The sequence below is a fragment of the Pyrgilauda ruficollis genome, unplaced genomic scaffold (genome assembly GCF_017590135.1).
Source record: "Pyrgilauda ruficollis isolate IOZ18807 unplaced genomic scaffold, ASM1759013v1 scaffold3, whole genome shotgun sequence".
NCBI classification, from domain to species: domain Eukaryota; kingdom Metazoa; phylum Chordata; class Aves; order Passeriformes; family Passeridae; genus Pyrgilauda; species Pyrgilauda ruficollis.
In genome coordinates, this window is record NW_024524377.1 from 17,639,062 (window position 1) to 17,665,830 (window position 26,769).

At 36.5% G+C, this 26,769-nt stretch overlaps 1 protein-coding gene across 1 annotated transcript in view; it reads left to right on the forward strand.

Moving 5' to 3' along the window:
* Positions 1-26,769, forward strand: part of MYO3B (myosin IIIB) — a 196,591-nt gene that overhangs the window by 74,165 nt on the left and 95,657 nt on the right. Inside the window, exons 11-22 of the mRNA XM_041473419.1 lie at positions 5,754-5,909; positions 17,320-17,416; positions 18,323-18,439; positions 19,253-19,357; positions 21,425-21,508; positions 22,184-22,386; positions 22,753-22,851; positions 23,448-23,562; positions 23,936-24,062; positions 24,206-24,416; positions 25,480-25,627; positions 25,864-26,017. Coding sequence (XP_041329353.1) covers positions 5,754-5,909; positions 17,320-17,416; positions 18,323-18,439; positions 19,253-19,357; positions 21,425-21,508; positions 22,184-22,386; positions 22,753-22,851; positions 23,448-23,562; positions 23,936-24,062; positions 24,206-24,416; positions 25,480-25,627; positions 25,864-26,017 — 1,616 coding nt within the window. The remainder of the gene's footprint in view (positions 1-5,753; positions 5,910-17,319; positions 17,417-18,322; positions 18,440-19,252; positions 19,358-21,424; positions 21,509-22,183; positions 22,387-22,752; positions 22,852-23,447; positions 23,563-23,935; positions 24,063-24,205; positions 24,417-25,479; positions 25,628-25,863; positions 26,018-26,769) is intronic.

Here is a 26,769-nt window from a genome sequence, read left to right on the forward strand (position 1 = left end):
CTCTAGAACATCAGCTGAACCACTCTAGAACATCTCTATCTTTGAGGGCAGTCTGGTAACTAAATTTTCAGGGACTGGAATGAGAGGATCTTAGGATTACCTGGAGTCTGGTTCAAGAGCCTGGAAAATTCTTTTATCGGAATAGCAGAGTCCTGGAAACATTCCTCATTGCTAGACAGCAGGTACTTGTGCAAGGACTGAAATATGTGGAGGGCAGGGGAGAATGGTCTAGGGGAGAGGAGCAGGTGATGGGGAAAGCATCCTGATGAAGCAGGGAGTGGCAGGGAGATAGGGACCAGAGGAGTGGCAGTGAGGACTTAGCTAACAGATAACAGTTGAACAGCACAGCGACTTTGTATCATTGTTACCCAGAGGCTGTTGTGTGAATTCTCCAGCTTTAATATAGTCTAATACACAGCCATAATTTCTTCCAAATATTAACCTATGTATCTTCCGTGCATGGAGATATTAAATAGTTGCTTGAAGTCTGGTTGGATATTTGGGTTATGAGACAAAATTGCTTCCAGCAATATACTTTTAGCAGATAAGAAATCATCAGAAAACGTAGCATTTACAAAATGTAATAATTGAAAAAAACCCAAAATACTGGCAATAAATCATTATGTAACTAAGATATGAGAGCTGCAGCTGCTTGATTTCTTTCTTTGTAAAGAACGTACATGGGGTCAAATAGATGATAATATATCTAATGAAAGAGAATTTCTGAAAGAGAGAACTGCTGCTGCTCTACTTAGATTTGGCTGCAATAGTGAGTGACGTTAGTTTTCTATTTCTGAACACACAGAAGACTTAGACCACCACTGCAGTCCTTATGAAATCTGTTTCTTTCCATTTATTCATTAGTAAATATTAGCTCATGAATGCTGATAAATATCTCTCCTTTTCAGCCATCTGATTCGCTCCTTGTGAAATGGCTGCTTACATTGTCAAGACCCAGCAATTCCAACAATGTTATCATCCGAGTGCAAGCAGCCAGTGAATTTTTAGAGGCTGTCTCAGATGGGCCTGTGTGGATGGAAGGCTGCTCTTATCCTCTGCTAATAAATGCTTCATCTTTGCTTGTAATTGTGGCAGAATGGAAATGGTGCTTAGGAGCCTGGCTGTGAGATTGCAGCAAATGGCTGCAACCTATGTTTAATGTAGTGACGCTAATGAATTCTGAGAATTAATTTTCAGCTAAGAAAGCGTGATGGAAGATACTAGAATTTCCAATTAGATAATGGATTGACTTCCGTCAAGGCAAACATACAGTTTTTATTTCTTTTTCAATCTCTACTTGCTTGGCCTTTCTATTATTTTAGATCCAAAAAATAGGAGACTAAATGTGATACTTTCATCATACCTTATTTGAAACCTATCTTGTAGTAGATTTGCTAGTCAATTTGCTCCTTTCAAACTAATGCACCACCTTTTTCTTTTATCTTTTTTTTTTTTTTTTTTTTTTTTTAAACTTCCATGAGCCAAACAATTTGGCTGAATTTGCAGGTGCAGCACATTTATTGGTTTTATGAATAATTGCAGTATGGTTGATGTTTGACAGTGCCTGAGCTAACTGTCCAAACTGGTCTTAAATGAATGTTCAGATGAGAAGCTGAAGATGTTTTAGTTTTCTTTTTTCCTCAGAAACAAATCCTTCATTAATAGGGCTTTTTACGTTGTATTTCACTTGTACAATGCACAGACTGATTTCAGAATATTTTGTGACGAGGGAAATTGTAAAAGCTGGTTTGTTACTGTACTCTTCCAAAAGTTGACATTACTGGATGTTTATTACTTCTTGATTTCTTTTTTTCTGGCATATATGTTGGATACATCATCTCCCTGAATTTACTGGCAAGTTTGAACTCGGACACTGATATGGTTAACTTTTCCACACATTATAATTCCATGTCAGAGTGCAGGTCAGTAGAAAACATTGTGATAATTCTCACCCTTGTGCAGGCTTTAGCACTGTAAGAGCTGATACTCTATGTTTGTTTTTTTCTGAAGAGCATTATAGAGTCAATACTGCTTCCAGTAGGATGATGACACCTTATTGAACACCTGCAGTGACACCAGCAGTCTGATGCATCATTTTTCATTAGCACTTAGGTGGTGGTCCAAGAATTTTTATTTTACAGATGATGTTTACTAAGAACAGCAGCAGCAGGTATTCATGTTGCACTAAAAGCAACACAGCTGAACTGACAGTGTGTAGAAGCAGAATATCAATAGGCCTTTTCTACATAGAAAGGAATAAGGACAAAGGAATATGCACTGAGAAACATAAGGGCTATGTTTTCAGTGTCACATGACAGCTTTCCATCCTACATTCCATCACAGCAAGCCTGGTGAGACGTCAAATTAGCACTGTACATTTGAGTACAGACTGAGCCCTCAGTACCTACAGTGACTAAGCTGCAGGCTGTTTACTGCATTTGAAACAGTAAGGGCTAATTTCTAGAAGTGACTGTGTCAAAACTTCTGTTGTTTAGAGGCAAAGGAGGATGTGTTCCTCATACACTTCAATTCCCTATGGCCTACCTGCTCTTTCTGCTTGCTGTGTTTTTGTGACATGAGTGGTAGGAACTTGCCATTTGACTTGATGGATTAAACCAACTCCAGTGGAAATGTTCCTTCTCCTGTTAGTCTCTTCCCTGAAGCTGAAGTACTCACACATGAAATTACAGACATGAATTTAAGCAGCTCTCCCTCACCCTTGCACAGCTGTTAGTTACTAGCTCTCTGCTTTGTTGTGTCATCTTGTTAACCTTCTGAAAGGACTCTGTTCTTCCCATGCAGGCACAAACTTGGCACAACAGGACATGTGCTCTGTCTGAGCTTGGAACAGAGAGAGTTTGATCACAGAATCATGTTGATGTGTCTTGTGTCATTAACTTAGTCATCCTGCAATTTAACAAAGTTTTGGTCGTGTTTCAAGTGAAATCCTACATGAACACAAACTGCAGCATTATCCTACTGCCAGAGGATGAAGGCTGCATTTAGATGAAACAATAGATAAACATTGATTGTTGCAAAGGGGAAGCATGCATACAAAGTGAATGGTCACTGGGGTAGGGGATTATGGACAGAAGGAAAGGTAATCCGAAAGATCTCCAAGACCACCTCCTTCACAGAACTTACCTGTGCTCATTAAAACATCTGCCAGACCCAAAAAGCTCACATTTCAGGCATGCTAGAGAGAAGCTAACTTTTTTCTCCAAAATGTCTCTTGTTAGGCTTCCACAATGAGTGCAGTGTCCTGGACATTTTGATGTCTCATCTAGAGGCCATGTATATAGAAAAACTCTCATGCAACTTCTGTATCCTGTCTTTAGAGTGTCTTTGTGGGTGCATTGTTCAGACCTCAAAGAATTCATATTAATAACTCCATGCTACCAGGTCTAAGGTTTGCATGTTCTTCACACTTTTGATAAACACAAGATATCCTGTCTGGAGCTGTATAATTTTTTTATGATAATCCATTTAAACTCTAATATTATCTGAAAAGCAAGTGCCTTTTGTGATAGGACAAGAGATAATGGTTTTAAACAAAAAGATAGTGAATTCAGGCTAGATTTCAGAAGGACGGTTGTTGCATTAAGGTGAAACACTGACAGAAGTTGGTAGATGCCCCATCCCTGGAAACAGTCAAGGTCAAGTTGAACAGGGTTCTGAGCAACTTGATATAGTTGATGTCCCTGTGCATCGCAGGGGGTTTGAACTACATGACTTTGAAAGGTCCCTTCCAACACAAACTATCCATGATCCTATGATGTAGATTCACTTGGATTCAGTTATAGTACTGAAAAACTCTAGATGAAAGTGAATTTAACAAGAACATTTATTTATTAAAAATAAAACATAAATACTGTAAAGTTGGAATTATTGATAGAATTACTGATGATAAAAATCATGAGTGCATGAGCTTTTCAGACTGAAATCTCCACTTCAGATACTTGCCATTAATCTGTGAATTTGTATAATGCATAGAACTTACTGTTTTGTTCTCTTTTGCTCTGTTTTCCTGATTAATGTTGTCTTCTTTTTCAAATGCTTTTTTCCTTTTTCTCAGGAAACATGAATTTAAACAGGATTGGCATGGATTGTATTGTCTGTGTGGGTGTATTGACTTTTAAAACTCCCAGATTACAAAAAGAAAAGGGGTAAAGGTGATTGTCAAAACCTGTTCAAGGCTAATGATGGATCTTTTCCTGGAGGGGAAGGACTGGTATTTATAGCCTTGTGCCCAGAGGGATGGAGATAAAGCAGGTTGTGTTGCTTTAGTGTTTCTATCAGGAGGCTACAGTTCTAGCCTATAGCAAAATTCACCAAAACAGTTCCAAAACTGGTAACACATTTTACAGACTTTCTTTTCTGGAATAGATGTACAGAAGAGGTTAGTAAAATGATTTTCAGGAACCTAAAGTATTAAAGTTATGTTCAGAGATATCTCAGGATCATATTAGGACCAGACTTTAGCATCAATAAAGTCTTTGAGGTGAGGCTAAACTTTAATAACTTGCTAATGTGTTTGGTAGTATTTGAAATCAATTAATGTGTATGTTTTTTTGTAATGTAGTTTAAATTGTGTACATTGTTACTTTTATTATTAGAATATCAATTTTAAAAGTTATTTAAGTTTCACTGAACTTTTGGCTAAAATGGTAGTCTTGATTTGTGGTATTTGGCCCTGCAAGGGAAGTACTTAGGTACTTATTCAGCAAATATGAAAAGAAATTGTAAAGTATGTAATATGAATACATCTCATCAAATAAATTCATCTTGAGCTATAATTTGCTAAAATTATAGATACTGGAAAGGAGGTATATACTGAATTGCAACACTTCTTTTTCACATTCTCAAATAATCTCAATATCATTATTATTTGAGCAAGATGAATAGAAAGATTTAATATTATTAATTAGAGGATACTTGAAAACAGTCTTATCCTGTTGGATCATTCTTCTGTTTGAATGGTATTATTTCAGCTTTATTATGCAGAAAATAATTCAGCTTGAGTGATGACTTCTCCAAACTTAAATCTCAATTATACAAATTAGTATGGTACTTTATGTTATGCTGAGTAATAGGATGTATTTCTTTACTCATTACTAGTTCACCTGTACTGCAGTAGTTCACAGAAAAACTTAGGTACTGTGGCTAGCATTTAATTCTGACTGATTCCTTTCTCTTCCAGACTGAAATGTGCAGGTTTGCAGAATTTTCCATAATTCTTATGCTAACACACATCATTGCGATATAGAATATCTACCCATAACATTAATTTTAAAACCAAAGGTGTATATCAAATCCTTCTGAGCAGTGTTGTACCACAGGTTTCAGTTGTGGTTTTCAGCTGTATCCTACAGTTCAGAGTCAAACTCTCATCGGAGAATAGATAGAAAATTAAAGTCAGTGAAGTATTGTCTATTCATCTTAATTTTTATGTATATTAACTGTACAGCTCTTACAGGATACAATGTCATTCTTTTTCTTTTACCTAGTTACAGTTAAAAAGAGACATTAAATAAGCTCGAATTTTTAGCCTTTATACTAGTATTCTTGTAGAGTGCATTCACTTAACTAAGTATTTTATGCCAGATTTATTGCAGTATGGAAGAGTCTTGTTACATATTGAGGAACTTAAATTTGTGGAAAAAGAAAACAGAGTAACAGCCACACAGTAAGCTGACTCAATTCCTGCTGTAATGATAACATCATTGTCTGAGACCCCTATTTCTCTGTCACAGGTGTCTAATCAAAGATTTTGAGAAGCGTCCTTCGGTCACCCATCTTTTGGAACATCCGTTTATTAAACAAGTACACGGTAAAGATATGTCTTTGCAAAAACAGCTGGCTGAGCTCATCCAAGAACAGCAGCAGCTAGGCTCCACAGCCAAAACAAGGTACTGTACAAGGTACTGTATGTAGCAACATTTATGCTGCGGCCCTCCTTCCCCACACTTATACTGGAAGCACAAATTGAAACCTTGAATGTGACTTTTACTGTTTTGACTGATCATATTAATGTGTTGAATGCCAATATTATTAGCAACAAATGCTGCTTGCCATGTGAATGTAAGAGTCGTGTTGTCCCTTTGATATTTCTTAAAGCTAGTTTGATCAGCCATAGTGCAACTTTCTTTGCCTTTCTTTCTCCCACTGAACTCTGTTCTATACTTGTTCTCATTTGGCTCCATCAGAAAGATGTTGATAATTCCAGAATGTTCTGGTTTGTGGAAATAAATGTTGGCACAAAACATTGTGTTGTACTTTGATAGCAGATTTTTAAAAATACAACTGTGAGCATTCAAGTGACTACTAGAAAAAGTTCAGAACAGAAAATTTTGAAGTTTGCTGTTAGATTAAATCCTGTTAGTAAGAAGGCTGATCAGTACTGAAAGTAGTTGTTTTGCCTGTTTAATAATAACTTCTATTTTTTCAGTCAGCCCAGTAATTAATTTTAAAATGTGCTTAAAAAGCAATATATGTTTATTGGCGGAAGTGGCGTCTTTTGAGGCTGACTGTATATGTGTCTTAGTTTAGTTGTTGTCCAGAGGGTGGCAGAATTTCACTGCTTCAAAAGAGAATTAAATGCAAATGAACATACTGTCCCAAGCTCAGCACTCATTCTGTAATATGAAATTCTAGAGTTAGATAAGCTCTGGCCCATTATTATAAATAACTACCTACTAATGTTGATGAATTAAATTAGATGTTATGATTCAGAAGTCATAAACATGTATATATTTGCATGCCATAAATCTCTGTACCTTAAATGCTAAAGGTCCAAACAAAAATGTACAAGTTAAAATAAGGGAATTGTTGTTAAGTATAGTTTCAAGGTGAAGCTGACTTGTGTGGGTGGTGAGTTTTTGTTTGGTTGGTTTTGTGGGGTGTGTGTGTTTGTTCTTGTTGGTTTCTTTGTTTGTATTCTGGGAAAAAATACCTGGAAATGCTCACTGTGCGTGGGATTTATGCCAGTATTACAGTACAAGTTACTGCTTTATCTGGTTTCCTAAGATTCCTTCCCCATATAGCACCTCAGAGATCACGTTGTCTACAGCTATGGCATGGCTGGCCCAAGAGATATAAGAATTTTTCCAGCTGTTGACCTGATTGTGCATATAGACAGAGTGAAATGATCCTTGTTCTAAGAGGAGCTCTGAAATGGATTTGTCATGGTATTCCAATACATTCTTCTGGGATTGAGCTCCATAATGTGGAGTGACAAAGAACCAAGACCACGACAGCATTTCTTTCTCAAGCCTTTTCATGTATTAACTGGGTATGCTGTGACAGACAAGCTCCTGCACCTTAGACATGACTGGACTATAAGAAGGATTTTGCTTCCCAGCACCCAGTATGAATCAGTGCTCATCTAAGGGAGTTTAACTCCTTGTCTGTCCTGTCACCACCTAACCCAGCTTAAGTATTTTATTTTCAAACAAAAGTCTTTCTGATTGTTTTAGCATTATACTATGGTGTCCTTACTTCTTCTGTGAAGCACCAGCCCACTGTGATCGGGGTTGAGAGCATGCTCAGTGAGGACAAAAATCGACTTATTGTTTAGCTCTGAAATCTACTACATATTGTTCAGTATGATATTCTAAAGATTTTAAGTTTGATCAAATTGGTACAAATTTAATGGGATAGCAAAAGTACATCCCTGCAAAATACTAAGTCTGTGAGGCAGACAGTTAATGCTGGACTAAAAACATGAGATTATTACAAAAGAACCAACCACTAAGAGCATCTAATTTGAATTTTCCCAAGAGGATTGACATAGCCTCGTAACAGTAAAAAACTTGGCTCTGTAATAGTGATATTGTACCCTCTAGAAAAATTTTTACCCATTAAAAGCCTTTAAAACCTCTGTAATGCATCTACAACATAATTTTCAATACAAAATTTAACATGCAGGAGAACATATGACCAGATGGTACTGTAAAAAATTTACTGACATTCATTTGTAATGATCTGTAGAAGTCATCTGAATGTATAGTCACCACTTCAAAGTAAATAAGGCCAATTGAAATCCATGTTAGGTAAACCTTCCCTATTGAATATACATTGAATATAGTGCATGTTTTTTCTGTTTATTGATGTGCCCAGTACATTTCACTGTGACAGGCACAGTGAAATGTACATTAACTTCCCAGTGTTTAGAAATAAAGAAAAATAGACACCCATTTTTAGGAGTAGAGCCACACTACAAATAAATAATTTAAAAGATAAGTAAGAGAAAATGTTCTAAAGAGCACAGGCTGAAAATTTCCAGAGACTAGTAAATTATGCTTGTGTTAAAGGCACTTCTTCTTTGAGGGAGCCCAGGGACTCAGTGGTGATGACAGCTGATCAGGAGGTGTTTTGTCTCATATGAAAAATCTTCCAGGATGGTGCTTTGGATTTGTGTCTTTTGATTCTGTACTGACTCAGCACCTGTGGGGTTTTAAATAGGATTCTATTTCCTATGGAACCATGCCAGTTTTGCCTATTTTGGTACATCACTTTGGGTCATTGTGCCTGAGAGCAAGCCTGCAGACTTGAAAGTCACTGCTAATGACTTAGAGCGTGTGAAGGAGAGACATAGAGAATGCACAGTGCACTGCTAGTAAAAAGGAGAGAGCTGCTGCTTTCATTTTTCCTCAACTCCCAGGAGCAAACTCATGATGCTGTTTATATTGCAGCTTCAGGGATTGTCAGAAACCTCCTGAGCTTGAACTTCTACAGTGAGAGAAAAAAACGAAGCCAGCAGAAACACAGATAACTTTCTAGTCTGTTTGTGCTGAAGTGAATGGAGGGAATGCTTCACATGGCCAGGAGGAATAAGCAGGAGAGTGGCAGAAAGAAACAGGCTGGCCCCTTTTGGTAGGACCACCTGGGCTGGCCTCTGGAGTCGCAGACTGAAACACCACCTTATTTTAGTTTCTTTCGTTCTTCTTTTGTCAGCTTTGTGTGCAGTATAGCTAGGCTTAACTTCAGTACATTTCTTCAGACTTCTGAACTGAAGTGGCTCTTTATTGACCTTGAGCTCTAAGAAGTCTGTTAACACACATTTGTTCCTATCATCAGTTTGTTTCTGATGAACATACTGTTGTTACTTTTCCATGAAGCAACTTACTAGAGAATTTTATATTCTGATTTCCTTTAGGTTAAAAACTAATAATAAAAAGAAAATGTTTATGCTGGAAAAAGACCACTTTTAAAATTAAAAATAACATTAACAATTTATCCTGCCTTTTTACTGAAAAAGATACACTTTGAAACTTTTCCACTAGTTCTGTTTTTCCCTAAATCATTTTCACTGGTGAAGTGCAGATATCTTTGATCCATATGCAAATAGGTGTTTTTAGAAAACCCAGCCAGAGCACCCCTCTTTTCACACTTGTAAGGAGGAAGAAGATTCTTTTTATCATCTGTTGGCATCTTTTACACTGAAATTCTTGTGGTTTGGCATTAGCTGTCCACTCCTGCATTGCCTGTGTCTTATACTCTCGTGAGGAAGAGCTTCGTGAGAAAGTCTAATGTTACATCTGTGTAAAGATGAGCTCTGGGTGTTATCTTTCTTATCCGTATCCCATTTATAAGCTATCAGTTAACTGTATTTGTTTTCTAACAATCAAAGCATAATGGCTAATTAGCATCAAGGCACTTTCCATTAACAGCTTTAACATAGTAACAATTATATGAAGTTTGATTCTAAGAAATTTATTCAGTGTTAAGTAGTCCACTAGTTCTATTTTTATAGAAGTTCTTTAATCCTTGAAAAATAAAGGTTAGTACATCAGAACGTTCATTATGAGTAATTCATGATAGCCACACAGTCAGAAATGGACTGACATCACTACTACTTCCAACTTCCTCCTTCAGCTTATGATCTCAGTCTTTTCTAGATTAAATCCCAAGATCACACTCCTTCATGCCTCAGTTTCAATTGCTGGGACTGAAATGCTGAACCAAGGCATTCAAACCAGACAGAGGACAAGGCAGCAGGGGGGTCAGCCCACAACAACCCCACACTCTGTGCCTTCCCACCAGCCCTTAGAGATAATCATGAGCATGGCTCCAGAACACCACCAGCTTGATACAGACACACCAACACAACAAACAGGTCACAGGAAAATCACAGGTTCACAGCAGCAAAAGCAGTGAAGTTTTCTATTCAAGACAGAGGTCCAAGGGCAAACTAAACCCATGCTTCACATGTATTAATTCCAACCATGCTGAATTTTTCTTCCTCATCTAGTCTGAAGTCAAACAGAGAATTCCTTTTTAGCACATGGATACTGATTTCTAGGTCATCTTGGGAGTCACAGCAGTCTTACTCCTATCAATATGTAGCTGCCTCTAGGCAGGAAGCATTTCTGAAAATCAGAGAGGATGCTTTCACAGCATCTCATTCAGTTTTTTCCTATTTTCCCTTCTTTTTTTTTTTTCTTTCTCACTTCTGTATTCACACAAATACTGCAAGATGGTTGTTCACATAGTGTCTTTATGCATAGTAACATTGTGAGAACAAGAAATATCATTCATTCCTAAAGAATGGTACCTCATGTAGCATAAAATTTGAGAACGGAGGAAAAAAGAAGGAATTTAAGTTACAGCAAGTGTGCCAACAGAACAAGCAAACATTTGTCAGGAATTCTAAGCAGAACTATAAAAATGTTTTTGTTACAAAAATAATAACTGAGTGTTGATAGACTCAGTGCATCTGAGTGTGATTAATAATGTATTCTCTAAGTATAAAGGTACACAAGTCAATCTTACCATAAACTTGCTGTATTTCAGGGATAGATTCCTCAAGATGAAGATTCATATGATTGCTTGTCATTAAAATACCAAGAATGTTTAGACACCTCCTGAATTTAATACAAAAACATAGTAGACGTTTGTGTTCTGTTCCTCATTCTCACTCTGATTTGCTGTGTAATCTCTGTTCTATCACTTGCCCTCAATATTTTTCTGTTCCTTTCATTTATGAAATGGTTATTAATAGTTTAACTTAATACATCATACCTGTGGAAAAGACATAGGAGTTTGCTGAGGCAAGAACTTTGTCTTGTTCTATAAAGCCATACTGTACTGTTAGGTCGCTGTAAACCTACTAATGAGGAGAAACATGTAATAATGCCTGGAGCTCTGGCCATTTTTATTTTCCTTCTTCCTGCCCTAGAGCCTGGGAAACACTTTGGGAAGGCTCTAAGTGAAGATATGTTACAAATTATGGCTATTTTTCATTCTCATTTAACGGTAAACATTTTCTTTGTGGAGATTATGGTTTTGTTCAATAATGTTTGAGTGTGTTTGATAATCCATTAATGGAGGTTATGAGAGAGCTGCTCACTTTCGAAATACACCTTTTGATCTCTTGAACTTATTAGTGTGGTTGGTTGCTTTTTTGATTCATAGCACAAGAGATTCCAGCATACAGCCTGCTTAAGGAGAAAGTCGGAAGAGATTTAAACTTTGCTAAATTTTAAGTGACTCTTTGTGTTGTCTACACTGGCAAAATGCACTGCAGTAAGTGGGTATATTCTCTGGTGTTTGTTTATAAACATCAAATATTTTCCCCATATTTTGTCCTTGTCAGGACTTTATCTCAAGCTGGCAAAGCCAGCAGCTGCTTCAGTGTTGAAAAAGTTGAAAAAGAGATGTAAAAACTTCCAAAGCCTTTTAAGTTAGGAATTATACCAAGTTCCATAAGTAATGTTTAAAAATACAACAGAGCTTGTCATGGAGACATTTAAAAGGGAAACTCATTTGGAGCCCTGGTATTCTGTCTATTGTCCCAGCCCTTCCTTCCATAAATTATGATGATAAAATCTTGTGTCCTTTGAGAAAACTTTCTCAAAAAAAAGTAAACTTTCAATTTCATTCCATTAAAAAAAAAAAAAACCAAAAAAAAAACCAAAAAAAAAAAAAAAAAAAAACCCCCAAAAAAAAAACCCAAAAAACCCCCCCTGTTTCATGGCTTATGAGTAGAACTAACGGAAAACTGTAGAATTTTAAATCTTTAATTGAAGGCCTTGGAAAGTACTGACCATCAGCAAAAGGGAATGAAATTAAAATGTTCTGGTTTTTTCCTTTCCCATTGGAATGTACCACGATTAAGACGTTATCTACTTGTGCTCAGTCTTAAAGTAATAGATTGTTCTATCCAGAATAGCACGTAGGAGAAAATCTAAAAAAGAAATGTCATAACAGCACATGAGATGGAGAAATTCAAGTGTAGTAACAGATCTATTAGCTGCCCCTTTTACTGTGGTGGGGAAACAGAACATCAGGGAGGAAAAGACCTGATTAAAAGCTTAGAACTGGAGGCAGGGAAGAAGAGTCTTCACAGAATGCTCTCTAAAAATTTTGCTCTTCGTAATACTCTTTGAAGCTGTCTTAAAAAGTTTTAGATATTGTGGGTTTCTGTGTGGCATTTGGCTGTTCCTTCAGAGGAGATAATGTGGAGCTCCTGTATGAATTGCAGTAGATAAATCTATATTAATTTTGAAGTAACAAAAATATTTAATAATCACCAGTTGACATCTACGTTTATTTAGTTAGCTCTGTCTGTCGAATGTCACTGGAGGTGAAGTTGAGAAAAAACAGCGTCTTCTGTATTTCCTCAATAACCTAATGTTATTAACCTAACTCCCAATGTAAAAGTTATATAATTATTTGATGTTTGAAAGTTAATGTTGATCAAGCGTTGAATAGTTCGGGTTTTATGGTTCAAAGTGGGAACTTCCTAATTATCAGCAGGTTTGAAGAGGCCAGCGCCAGACATGGCTCATTCTTCTCTTGGATGTTTTCCTACAGAACAGGAATCTTATGCTCCTGTGTGTAAATAGGCTTCTTCATAGGAATCAGAGAAGATCTACTAACCTCTGGTGTCAGTTTTTAAAAGAATTAAAAAGCTTCAACATTTGCATGAATATGGTTGTAAACAAGTTTAAGGTAGACTATTGATAGGAAGTTCAGAGTTTAGAGGTTTGGATGATGCTGGGTCAGTGTGCTACTGCTCGTCACCATTTAGAAGTTTGTTTCTGTAATGGGGAACTGACACTTGTGAAACCTTGCATTTTGAAGGATAAAAAGCAAATCTGTACATTGGGAAGAATCAAACTTGAAGAAGCCTGGGGGAAAAGAATAGAAAAGCAAAAAAGAAAAAAAAGAAAAAAAAAAAAAGATTTAATGTTTGAGAAGGGCAGGAATGTTCAGGCTACCTTGTCACATATTAGAATGACAGTACCGTGTCTTGGCAGCTTCCCCCTTCTTGTGAACCGGCTAGATTACAGCAGCAGTCCAAGGAAGTAGTTCTTACTACCAGATATCAAGCTTTTCTGCCAGCTCCCATTTTGATTTGAAAGCAATTAACAGCAAGGAACTTGATTGCATCCAGCCAGTAATTTTCTTTGGACTCAGAGATAATAACAGAAACAGAAGAAAAAATAGTTCTCTGGTGCTATACACAATGTAATTTAAGGCAATTCTTCCAGCCTTCTTCTACATGAATATTAGGCAAATGAGTTTAAAACTCATTTTTCTCCCTTTTAATATATATTTTTTTTAATCTCAAAGCTCCTGGGGCCCCCAAAAGTGATCCTGTTCTGAGTATAGTGCATATGATTTTACTGGAGGTTGTAAAATATAGCTGTAGCATTTATATTGTAATTAAGGTTGTGTTGGTGTCTCTATTATGACCTTGCTTCAACAAATTACTTCAGGCTGAAACTTGATGTAAAGGAGCAAAATTAAGTCTTTGCCATGCATGGGAAATAGTCTGTGTATCTTTGTGTGGCAGTATTATACTCTCCCCTTTTTCTTTCTCAGTGTGTTTAGTATTTTTCTTGTAAATCTTAGGAATTAGATTTTAAAATTGGCAATAATCTAAAGAAGAGAAAATACAGAAACCATTGTACCTTTGTGAATCCTAGAAACAAACAAACAAACAGTAAATATAAATGCTTAATTGCACCAAGAGGCCAAAGTAAAGGCTACTTGGAAGGCCCCAAAGATGTTAGGGGCGGAGGAGAGAGATTAGAGAAGAAACTTCCCAATGAAGGCAAAAATTCTTGGTCTGTGTTGCTTTGTTGCTCAGGTCGGACCTGCCAGCAAAATGACTTTTTGATCTAGACATCAGTGTGGTCCATCTAGCTTTTCTTTCCACATCCCTTGATAGCAGGATATGGAGTGTATACCTATTTACAGTGCACTTCTATTACTATAACTGGTTACTTTCTTTCAAACTATATCTTTACCACCAGCAGAACAAATGAATGCTTTCTGCCGTTTCATGAAATGATTCTCTCGAGGGAGAAATGCTTCCTGCCTTTTGCTCCTCCTACAAAATCCAAGAAAACTGTCCCTTCCAGCTACTCCTGCATGATAAAATGGTAACAGGAGGGTGCTTCAGAGCATAGAGCCTTTTTCAACAGACAGTGCTCATCGCTAGATTTCTGGGATCAATGTAATGGTGCTCTTCAGATCTCTTCTGACCCAAACCATCCTGTAATGCTATAATAAAGTTAGGTACCTTGAGTAACTGGCCCTTTGCACCCTTTATGGCAGTTGTTTTGTTTTGTGAAGAGACTGCATCTTGCAGGGATTGCTTCAGAAAATTACTGGAAACTTAGGGAAGATAGCATCTTTGATTTCCCTTTTTATTAGAATTTGCACTTTCTTAATGTTGCCAGAAAGGAAGGGTAATTGAAAAAAATGGCTGGTAATTCTACAATGCAAAAAATACACTGATAGTTATTTCCCCAATTATGAGTGTTTCCTTCTGCTTTTTAAGAATTTTTAATGTATGTATTAAAAGCAGATTGTATTTCTGATGTAAAATTGTGGAAATAATTAAAGGTCTGGTTTTTTTCCTTCCAACTCTGTCAATGCACTGGAGGACGTAGGGTCAGTAGAAAACTGATGAGGCCAGCAGGAGATTTGAAGCTAATGTGATGTTATGCTCCTAATATCCTCTTCTTAATCATGTACTTAGGAAAATGAGTTAAGTGCCAGAAAATATTTGCACAAAGGTGTATATGTTTTACTTATATTTAATGCATATTTATTTACATAGACTTAAAAGGAACCCTTTCCAATAAAAAAAAAAAAAAAAAAGATTTGTTTATCACTTAAGGTGAACAAACAGCAGGAGTTTAATACACAATCAGATAACAGATTAGTTTACAAAGCCATTCTTCAATTAGACGTGCTTAGGTTTGCATGTGCCCTCTTCCCCCTCCTCCTTGCACCTCTGGTAGATGTGTCCCTACTTGCAGTTTGTTGCAATTCAGTATTGTGGCTATGAAGTTTTGCTCCAGGAGGAAAAAGCTTCACAGATGAGTTACGTTACCTAAAACCTCTAGCTAGTCTTTGTTAGTTACATCTTCATGAGGTAAAGCAACTGTTACAATATTTTCTTTGTTTGTAGACGGAGGGGCACTCCCATCTCTAAATTATTTACATTATTTACAACAGTATTTTTCTATACAATAAAATAAGAGCTTGAATTCTGGTGTGAAAGGGAAACAACACTTAAAAACCCTAGTAGTACATCATTCATTCTTACTCCTTTGAGGATCTGGCTTGTCAGCAAAGTGTAATGTTTTTGCATATAGTGACTCAAAAAAAAAAAAAAAGCCGAAAAGAACCCACAACCCAATACCTAATCAAAGACCAGAAAAGGGAAGATTTAATTGAATAAAATTTTCAATCAATTCAAATGGTCACCATGCTACCCATGGAAAATAATACCCACTATAACAATTTTTCTTTCGTAGCTTCTTGTCTTCTTGTGTCCTTCTTCCATTGCTTCGTATGTACAACATAAAGCAAACTACCATCTGTGGAATGTAGTGGGACTGTCAGCAAAAGCTGCTGTCTTCCCACCATTTTATTTCCTAGCTGACAAAACAGTTTGCACGGTTTTATTTAGTTACAATTCAAATAAACCATTACAGCTTTCTAAAACTCATTGAGTAGCCAAAAGGAAATGAGGAAAATGAATAAAAATAGACCGAAAAGTGTGATCATTTGATGTGATTCACAGTTATCGGGGAAGCTGTGTTCATGGCTAACACTCTTCTCCTTCCTCTGTGTTAGAGGCTTTCCTTACAATAATTCTTCTCATGATGTAATAGCTCTTGGATATGAAAACATTCTCTTTACTGAATGAAAGCTGATTAGCTTGAAATATAGAAGTGTACATAAAGGAGGGAAATGCAAATGCCTCAATGTTTATTTTAAAAAAAGGATTCCAAGAGCATATGAAGATATGATTAAGGAAACCTGCTACATCTTCACATTAACCTTGAACATTATAGATAAACAAGTGTTTCCTGCCAACTTAAGGTGCTGTTCTGTTACTGTTTGGTACAATATTTAGCCTTGTTTTGGGATGCTTGATCATGTGGATCTTACTTTCTACATGGCAACCAATGCAAAAACAATCTGTCAAGGACTGTCATTGAGGATCAATGCTAAATGTTACTCAGCAGGATGCAGACTGTATCTCGGTGGGTGTCCTTCTACTATGCTTTGATTATGTTTGTTGTAAAGAAAAGCCTAGTTGTGCTTACAGCATTCATATTTCACACCCTCTGTGGAAGACATGTTACAGCCTCTTAATGTGTTCCCGTTTCAACGTGATGTGTTGTTTAAAAACATATATGCCACATTTTCAAAGATTCCTTCAGTATAATCTGATTATAAAGGGGTTATGTGACAGTTTGTCTCTGCTGCTTGTTGTGTGGCTTAAATCTCTGGAGACAAGCCGACTGAACATCCATACAATTTAGAGTCTGATGGCAGCTGCGGTTCAAAAACATTTTTTTGGGCCACATCTAGGGTCATCTGAGGAGGCACTTTGGCATACATCAAGGTAACAGCAGGATTTTATCCTACTTACTGCTTCTTATATCTTCTTTAGATGACAGTACTAGGGCTGGGCACGTGGGGGTAACATTTAATTAAACTGAGTGGTAGTTTATTAACTTAGAGCAGTGAGGGAAGGGAAAAGAGGAAGAATTTTTCAGTTTACTGAGTGTGAATGAGGAGTAATAAGTCTGTAAGTAGTAAATCTTTGCTGAACATTGATAAATAGATAGGGTTATATATTGTGAAAGAGGAAACAGGTAGTGCACGGGACAGCAAGGTGATCTATTGCTTTTATAAAAGAATACCACAAGCAAAATTCTGTATTTTAGAGAGCATGTCTGTGTTTGTGCATGACAAAAACATTCACCCGGGACATCCCTTTGCATCTTAATATCCTGTCCCTTACACACTTCCTGACACTGGTGCTCTACTAACAACTTCCAGGCATGAACGAATACATACTAGAAGACCCTACCATGTGGACAGAGCTGACAAGTACTCTCTAGATGACGATCTGGTAAATCTAGAAGTTCTCAATGAGGTACTGTAATGTCTGGGTAGGAGCTTCTGACAACTGCACCTCACATTCTTCCCTATTTCTGCTTTTTAGGCATCTCTTAGCAGAATTAGAATATTTCCATCTTGCAATCTTTTGTCCCTTCAAGGCAAAAGAATTCTCACATGACTGATCTGCTGTCCTCACTTTGTTAATTTATATAGTTGCATAAAAGTAGTAGCAGTGAATACTATAATGTGGAAAAGCTTAATTATGAATGGTGCTAGTTTAAATTATTTTTGTGAGTTTCCTAAAATGCAAAGTATAGTCATAAAGATGTAGTTTTAAGTGATTTTTTCTACAATAATTAATTTATATAGGGTAACATATTATCTGCTGCTTCTGGCTAAAAATGGCAAAACTATCCATTTCATATTTCACTGTATCAGCTATTTGCAGAGTATCTGTAAATTTTTGTGTTGATAATCCTTAAATTACATGCCAGCAAGATAAAGACATAATACTAAATTGTGCTATTGTCCCGTGTTAACAGTTCTACCACTACTTAAAATTTAATCCTTGAAAAATTATTATCCTTGTTTCATTGGCAAATGAAAAAATAATAATTAAATGGACATGTACTCTGAAGTGCAACAATAATGTGTTACCACCATTTTCTCTTCAGAAGATTTACTTCTCAAGCTGATATAAGAAAATATTCTAATTTGCAATTAGGAGTTGCCATTTAACTTAGTTTTATGACATTAGCAAGAATTTTGAAAACATTTTATTTTGTGGGTTTATTTTTTAAATATAATATAATTATATTTAAAATATAATTAGAAACACTTAAAATTAGTATTTCTTAAACAATGTTCTCAGTATATTTACAGAAATCTTCCTAAGTGGGAAAATACTGTATAACTATCAAACTTTCTGTAATCTTCTCAGGATACAATTATCCATCAGCTGCAAAAACGTTACGCTGACCTACAGATTTATACTTATGTTGGAGACATTTTAATAGCCTTGAACCCCTTCCAGAATCTCAGCATTTATTCTCCCCAGGTAAGAGAGACTCCCAAGCTGAAGATGGAAGTTGCTTTACATTTTATATTAACACCACTAGCTAAAATACTTAAGTGATGCTGGAAGTTAGAAGCACAGACTAAACCTCAGCCTTTTCTTTCTCCAGAACAGTGTTGCTAAATTTTTGTTTTGTTTTGTTTGTTAAATTTGGTTTCATTTTATTTTATTCACTTCTTGGAGGCACAAATTCCACAGGAGGGACAGAGATTACCCCAGGAACAGCTGTGCCTCTTAAATAGCATTTAGGGCTTTCTTCTTGGAAACAGAAGATGGTTATATGAACCTCCTCAACTGCTCTGACTGAGGCTTATTACATGTCCTATGCCATCAGCTCTGCCTTAAAAGAAGCAAATTAATCAAATGTTGTAAGCATAAAGGCCAGTTTAATTCCCTACAAATATGACCAGAGGTGGAGCTAGAAATAACTTAGTCTCCATGAATGCCAAAATCAAGGTTTCAGATAGGGGGCCAGAATTCAGATTCACTGTAAGTTTCTTTTGTATGAACTTGATTGAAGGCTTGCGTTTGAAATTCTCTTCCTTGTGATACAGCTCTCTTCATTGTCTTGTGTGGGAAACATCAGAGTGTGTTCTAGGCGTTGTAATTTGTGTTCTGGGAACTGGGTAGTGCCAAGAATTACCACTCCTGTTCCAGGTGATTCAGTGGAAATTCTGTGGTATAACAGGCAACTTCTTTCTGTTGAACAGATGACAGTCACTGTCTTCTTCTCAGTTCTTAATTATGTAGCTAAGTTGCATATTTTGACTGTTGTGTGTATTTCTTTGAATTTAGTTCTCCAAGCTTTACCATGGTGTGAAGCGTTCATCAAATCCCCCCCACATATTTGCCTCTGCAGATGCTGCCTACCAAAGCATGGTTACATTCAGCAAGGATCAGGTAAGGATCTGTTCATTTTGGTTTAGGTTTTGTATTACTCATACTGCCGCTGTGCTACAGGGCTGTGAATAATGTTCTGTTAAGTTGTATTTTGGGACATTTTTCCTTTAAGCCTTTTATTCCTAAATCAGCAAAACCAGAGTAGAAATCTGATTGGATTTGGGAGTTTTGAAAAGGACACAGTGATATGAAAGGGACTGAAAGGTCAAATAAGATGACGGAGGTACCTGACCAATATAGTTTTCTGGACATCCATGAAGTTCTGGCTGTTGAGTCCAGCAGCAAAGTATTGCTGCACATTCTGATCCTAGGTCTGTCTTGACTTACTTATTTCAATAATTTATATGTGTGTTAAATAAAGGGTTCTCAATGCCATAGAAGCACTTTTCTGTTGCAAAAAGACAGTCACAAAATATAGGAACCATTTGAGAATTTTCTAGTAAAATAAATTAAGTATGGTTCTATTATAAATGTAATAATGACACAAATCCAATTATATAGCAATGATTTTAATGAGAATAAAATACCATGTTGTAGAAGATTTTACTACATTCTTAAGATTATAACTTCATACTCTTTCTAATTTGATGTGCTGTGTGTACATGAATATTGAAAGCTGATAATTATTTTTGTTTATAAAATCCTCCTGATTTTATCCTACACATCACACAATAATTAATAGAAAATGTTCTCTTAAAGTCACAAAACCAGAATAAAAAGCCTGAAATCAGAAAATTCCAAGAAATTAAAACAAATAAAAGGGACATTGAAGAGGAATAAAACAGGAGTTTTACTGTTATGTGAAAGTACACTGTCCTGGGAGATGGCTAATACTCCTTTAATGACTTACATGTTCTTTGATTGAGGTATTAAAGAAAACAAGTACTCATGTTAGAGTAACTTATGTGAGAATTTGTTATCTGAGGAAAATATTGGTCACCCTGGGACAGTTAGGTAGTGTAATCAATGTGGTACCTGTTTCCTAGAGCAAAAATAACTGACAGAAAGCAAATAAATGAGCTGCAAATGTCATATTGCATACATTATGTAGAGTTGGTCCCTGTACCTGCTGTCAGACACCACAAGGTACCACCAGATAACTGCTGCATCTTTCAAACCTTTTCACAAAGCTCTGTTCTATATGAAGGGGCATTGCATCAAGTACTTTAGGACCTTGTATCTTTTCCTAGCAAAGAATCTTGTGTATACACAGTATCATGCAAATAGTTTTTGGATGTTTGCATAAAAACCTGTGAACCTATGCAACTGCTCAGTGTTAACATTTGAATCATATGTCAGTTGATAATGTGCCTTAAGTAGAATAATATTTGTACTGGTGGTCTGTAGAATACATGGGGAAAAAAGGGTAATAATAAATGCTGTTAGAATTCAAACTTTCCATGATCTGCATTCTTCAGTGTTCAGGTTGGAAACTGGTTTTCAAATTCCATTTTGCCTGTGAAGTATAACAGCAGAGAGAAGGAAAGTGATTTAGAGCATTCTAGGTGGCCTCTTGAGTCTGGAAGCCTTTTGAAGAACCTATAAAATACCATGTGTTAAGGACTGCTGACACAGGAAGAAGGTGGATTTGTCCTCCCAGAATCACCCAGTGAACAGTTGCACATTTTTCTGAAACTTAGGTGCTAGTTTGCTGTTCTGGCTTGAATATCAGCATCACCTACAGAATAGCCTCTCTACACGGGACCTATTATTTAAGATTATTTTTCAGAGCAAGCTTTTGGTCAGTGAGTCAAAAACAGCTGTACCCTGTGATTCATATGAAGTCAATGCAGTGAGCTCAGTCATGGTCACTTGTTTATGTGTTCTAGCCCTTCAAAATTCACACATGCACCTTGGGATCAGGCATTGAAAAATGCCTTTTAGCAGTCTAGGGAATAAATTACTACACTGAGCCTTTGCTGGTATCTCCTTTCAGAAGGGAGTTGACCCTTAAAGTATTCTATAGTTTTGGTACCAAACATGAAATAAGAGGTAGGAGTAGTAATAGCAGAAAACAACCATATGGTGAACTATGCACTTAAATACTATTTTGTTTTGTGTGTTCAGTGCATTATCATCAGTGGGGAAAGTGGTGCTGGAAAGACAGAAAGTGCCCATCTGATCGTCCAACATTTGACCTTCTTGGGAAAGGTATTTCCTAGCCAATTATGTAAAATTATGAAGAAATCCTCCCAACCCTACCCCAATGTTCACTTTATTTAGTCTTTAATACTTAAAGCTGTTCGTGTGAATTGTCACACTTGATTTAGGGACATAGTAATCATGCATGTGGGAGTATTGAATTAAGATGCAAGAGTGTGACTCACACCAAGCCAGTCAATAGTTTTTTAAAGAGAAGGTGCCAGATTCTGAGTGCTCAGTACCTGTAGGTATGTACAGTGTTTATCACATATAAAATTGTTTATACAGTAAAGAATGAAAACTATTATTGTGGCTCTAATCTTAGAAGCTCTTACACATTCAAATGTTATAAGTAATACTACTAACACAAAATAATTGGAAAATTAACCATGTCAGCTTAACCCTAAGTAGGCATCTTTTGTCCATTGTGCTTTTGGTACTCTTAACTCTTATAAAACAAGTCAAAGGTGTAACAATTGCAGAGAAAGAAGAATCTGTATTTTGCTACCTGTGGGAGATTTTATTTTGTTAGACCTCTTGTTGTATAAATAGAAAGGTTAGCACAGTACCTAATGCCATGCAAGCATGAGAAAGGGATTCTTTGCTTCTGGAGCAAGAATTGGATTGGTGGTAAGCATTATATTCTTTTTAATTATCCTTCTGATTTGTATCTCTTCTGTCAAGGCCAATAACCGTGCTTTGCGTGAGAAGATTCTTCAGGTGAATCCTCTGGTTGAAGCATTTGGAAATGCCTGTACTGCCATCAATGACAACTCAAGTCGCTTTGGAAAATATCTGGAAATGATGTTTACACCTACAGGAGCTGTAATGGGGGCAAAGATTTCTGAATATCTACTTGAAAAATCAAGGGTCATAAAACAGGCTGTGTAGGTATATTAATTGTCTGTCCTGTAGTATTTATGTAGTGTTTGAATTTATTTAATTATCAAAAATTCTGTGGTTTAGATACTTTTCTGTCTTCTGCTAAAATAAAAAACCTTTGTGCTATGACAAGAATAGTCCTGTTCTTCTGGAGTTGAAACCAGAGCCACTTAGTTCTTTGGGGTAATGTTGTGTTCACTGGGTTTTCTGTGTTTCAGAGCTGCTAATCCTACACTATTAAAACAAGTGGGAGATTTGCTACCTTGCTCCAGTGAGCTCATTATAAGAACTACTTTTACATTTGTTGTACAAGATGCCACAAGAACAAACACAGGTGTTTTAAAAGGATACTTTTTTTTTTTTTTCCCCAGGGGAGAAAAAAATTTCCATATATTTTATTATATTTATGCTGGCCTTTATCATCAGAAGAAACTTTCTGAATATAGACTTCCTGATAAAAAGCCCCCTAGGTAACTATTGCTCTCTTGTTTTAATTGCTCATTGTAATTAGCTATTGATCAGCACTTGCTTTCAGTATGATGCCTTCAAATCTCTCTTAATCCTTCTCCATTCCTTAAGGATCTTTATTAATCCTCCCTAGGTGGGAAGAAGATGGACACTAAGGCATTAAATTATTTGCCTTTGAGAAGTTGAACTGTTAAAACAGAAGGAGGAAAAACCAAGCTCATTATGTAGATATTTTGTCATACTTTCAAATGCAGACAACTCTCCTTATGATTTCTTACCATAATGCTTCAGGTTCAGGAAGAACCCAGAATATGCTTTGGAGGTTTTTAATTGATGCTTGTACTTTGAGTGCATCTGATCTGTACTGGGTGAGACGATGTGTGTGAATTGTCGGTAACATTATTAGACATCAACAAAGAATAATGCAGATGTTAATGCAACAGAAACAAAAGCTTCTTATGAATTAGCATCAAACTATATAATTGAAAGTTATTGAGATAACTGTTCTTTCCAGTTACTGAGGTATTGCATTTAAGTCACTGGACCTTGTATTGGCGTATGTGGTAGTATGATGCCTTATTTCTCCCACTCTGTTTAGATATATTGATAATGAAACTGGAAGAGTAATGCATGATATTGTTACTAAAGATTCCTATGGAAGACAATTCGAAGCAATTCAGCATTGTTTTAGAATTATAGGATTTACTGATGAGGTAAGAGATTCAGTTGCTAAACCATTATTGACCTTATTTATGAAAACCACCTCCAGTGCTGCCCTTTGGTTTTGTGGATGTACAAAAGTTTGTGAGCCACAAAATCTCTGTTATGACAGAAGTGAACTGTGAAAGCATAACCCCCCACTCAGAAGGCAAGACCAGCCTGAGGTCCCAGTTAATACTCAGGAAATTCTGTTGCGCTATTTCTTGTGTAAATAGAAGCTTACTTGAACTTGTAGATCTTGGTCTCAGAAAATGCTACAAGCTTTAATATCCATTCCAGTATCCATTATGTTTTTCCTTCATAGCCTAAATATGATGTATGTGTCTAACTGAATTCCTTAAAAGTGCTTCTTGTCATCTTTTACAGGAAGTGTATTCAGTATACAGAATACTGACTGGAATCTTAAATACTGGAAATATTGAATTTGCTGCTATTTCTTCACAACACCAAACAGATAAAAGTGAGGTTCCTAACCCAGAAGCCTTGGATAATGGTATATATCTTTCAACCTTGTCAGTTGTGTATATGCAACGTGACTCTATTTGTGATAGTCTCTAGCTCATGGTAGCAGTTGGTCAATGCTGGTGATTTCTGCTACATGATCACAACTGTGTGTCTTTTTCCACTGTCTTTTAGCTGCTGCACTACTAAGCATTGGGTCAGAAGAACTTCAAGAAGCCCTAACCTCCCACTGTGTTGTAACACGGGGCGAGACTATAATCCGGACGAACACCGTGGACAAAGCAGCGGACGTGCGGGATGCCATGTCTAAAGCTCTTTATGGCCGGCTCTTCAGCTGGATCGTAAATCGTATTAATACGCTGCTTCAGCCAGATAAAAATATATGGCAAGTTACACATCACTGAATCATGTGTACTTACTGTGCATATGTCGGATGGGTTCATCCATTTGTATATTTTTGATTTTGCAGAAAAAGTGCTGTGTTTATTTTGGCTAAGGCTTCAAAATGGCTTTCATGCTGTGATACTGAATCCTGTTTCCAGGACATTAAGCCCATCATTTTCAAAGAGCTGAATAGAATTTAGCTGCTGAAGTCAATGGAAATTGGGTGGTTGAAGTGCTGTCCAGTTTTTTTGAAGGATGCTTCCTGTGTAGTGAACATGAAAATCATACAAAAGACTGATAAATAATTAAAGTACACTGAAAAGATTCAGTACACAGTCCTGCTTTTGTAAGCAAGTAATAAATGCAGATTTCAGATTATTATTGTGCTGCTACTTGAGATGTGATTATTTAAATTTTTTTTTACAATTACAGAAACATTATATTGCACATCCTTATGATTTCATTGCCAGGCACTGATCTGGCTGGTTTGATCTTTTGAAGAAGCTGTAGAGATTTTAGAAGCAAGGGAACCTCTCAGCAAATGAGAAAATGCCTCTGATCTGAGATCTCTACTTGCTACTTCACTATGTCATATAGACATATTCTCATCCATTTCATGCAGTTCTGGTAGTGATTGAGTGTACTTGAGTTAGCACATGGACTATTAACAGTCCAGCAGCAGATTTGGTAATTACCCTTCTGAATAAGTGTAGGGAAAACGTACCATTAAACCTTGACACCTTTTCTCTGCCTGGAGGAGCGGACAGTAGATTTTATTTGGGATCTGCCTACTGAAACCCCTTGTTTCAATATGGCTGCTAAGTGTCTGTTACTCTGTACCTATGATTTTCCTACCTTCTTCATGAAAATTTGCAAGAAGCAAGTGGAAAACAGAAGACTTAGCAATGCTAAACAAATGCACAAGTTATCTTAGGTTTAGGCATACTTTTCCTCCTTTATTTTTGTAGCAGAGTGAATTAGTTATACAAACTTAGTTAGCAAATTTATTTTTATTTTAGCTTGGTGTTGCCCTTAATGAATTTTGTTTGTATCTTCACATGCAGCAATGCTGAAAGTGGGATGAATGTTGGGATACTAGACATATTTGGATTTGAGAACTTCACAAGAAATTCTTTTGAACAGCTGTGCATAAATATTGCTAATGAACAGATCCAGTTTTATTTCAATCAACACATTTTTGCACTGGAACAGGTAAATTCAACTCTGTTGAGGTCTAGATGAATCCAGAATCCTACACCATAATCATATTCAGGACTACTTTATAAAATGAGTATGTGCTTTAAATGTGAGATAATGACATTGTTCTGTCGCAGTTTTGTAAATAATGTTGTTGAGGCCTACAGAGCATTGCTGTGCATCATAAATGCTCTAATGATCATGTTGCTTTTACTGTTTCAGTATTAAAACTGTGCTGGTGACTTTTGTAGATGGAATATCAGAGTGAGGGAATTGATGCCACTACAGTGGAGTATGAGGACAACCGTCCACTTCTAGATATGTTCCTTCAGAAACCAATGGGTCTCCTGTCTCTGCTAGATGAAGAAAGTCGATTTCCTCAGGCAACAGACCTAACTTTAGTTGGTATGTGCAAGTAAAACTCTGGGAAAGATCTGGGAAATGACAAATGCATTATAAGTGCAATGTCATCTTTATTCAAATTTTCCTGCCCTGGTTGTCTTGAGGCTGTGTCATTTCATTTGATGTTCTAATATATTTCTCATTGTGCGTCATAATTTTTCTCTGCTTACATGTTTTCTATCCTTTTCAAATTGGAAAATTTGTTTTAAGTATTAGGTGGCAAGGGCTTATTGTTTTTTCAATGTTACAAGGAAACATCCTGTGTCTTGTCCATGTATGTAGAATTAGTGTTGAAAGTAAAATTTAGACCTCCCAGGCTCCTAGGCCCATGTTTATCCAATTAGAAAATACTGCTTCACTCCAGATTATCTCATCATAAATAGAAAGTGTATGTTATTTCTGGTGTGCCATTTGGCTGAGTATTTCCTTGTCTTCATACATATTTTATATATATTTTGACAAATTTTGGTGCCAACTTTAAATACGCAGCACATGCCCTGTTTAAAGCTGTTGTCTTGAGGTTATTTTCTAGAGCTGCATTTTTCCCTGCAATATGAAACAAGAGTTCCATTTTCCTTCAATGGAATGTGATGCAGAGACCCAAACTGTTAGAGAAAACCAGTTTCCAGTTAAATTGCACAAGACATGCACAAGATTTTTCACTACTGCTAGGCTGAGTTGAAACTGGAATTCAGGTCACAGACAGAATGAGTACTATGGTTTGATTCTGCTCCTTGTCTTGGTTTGAAACACAG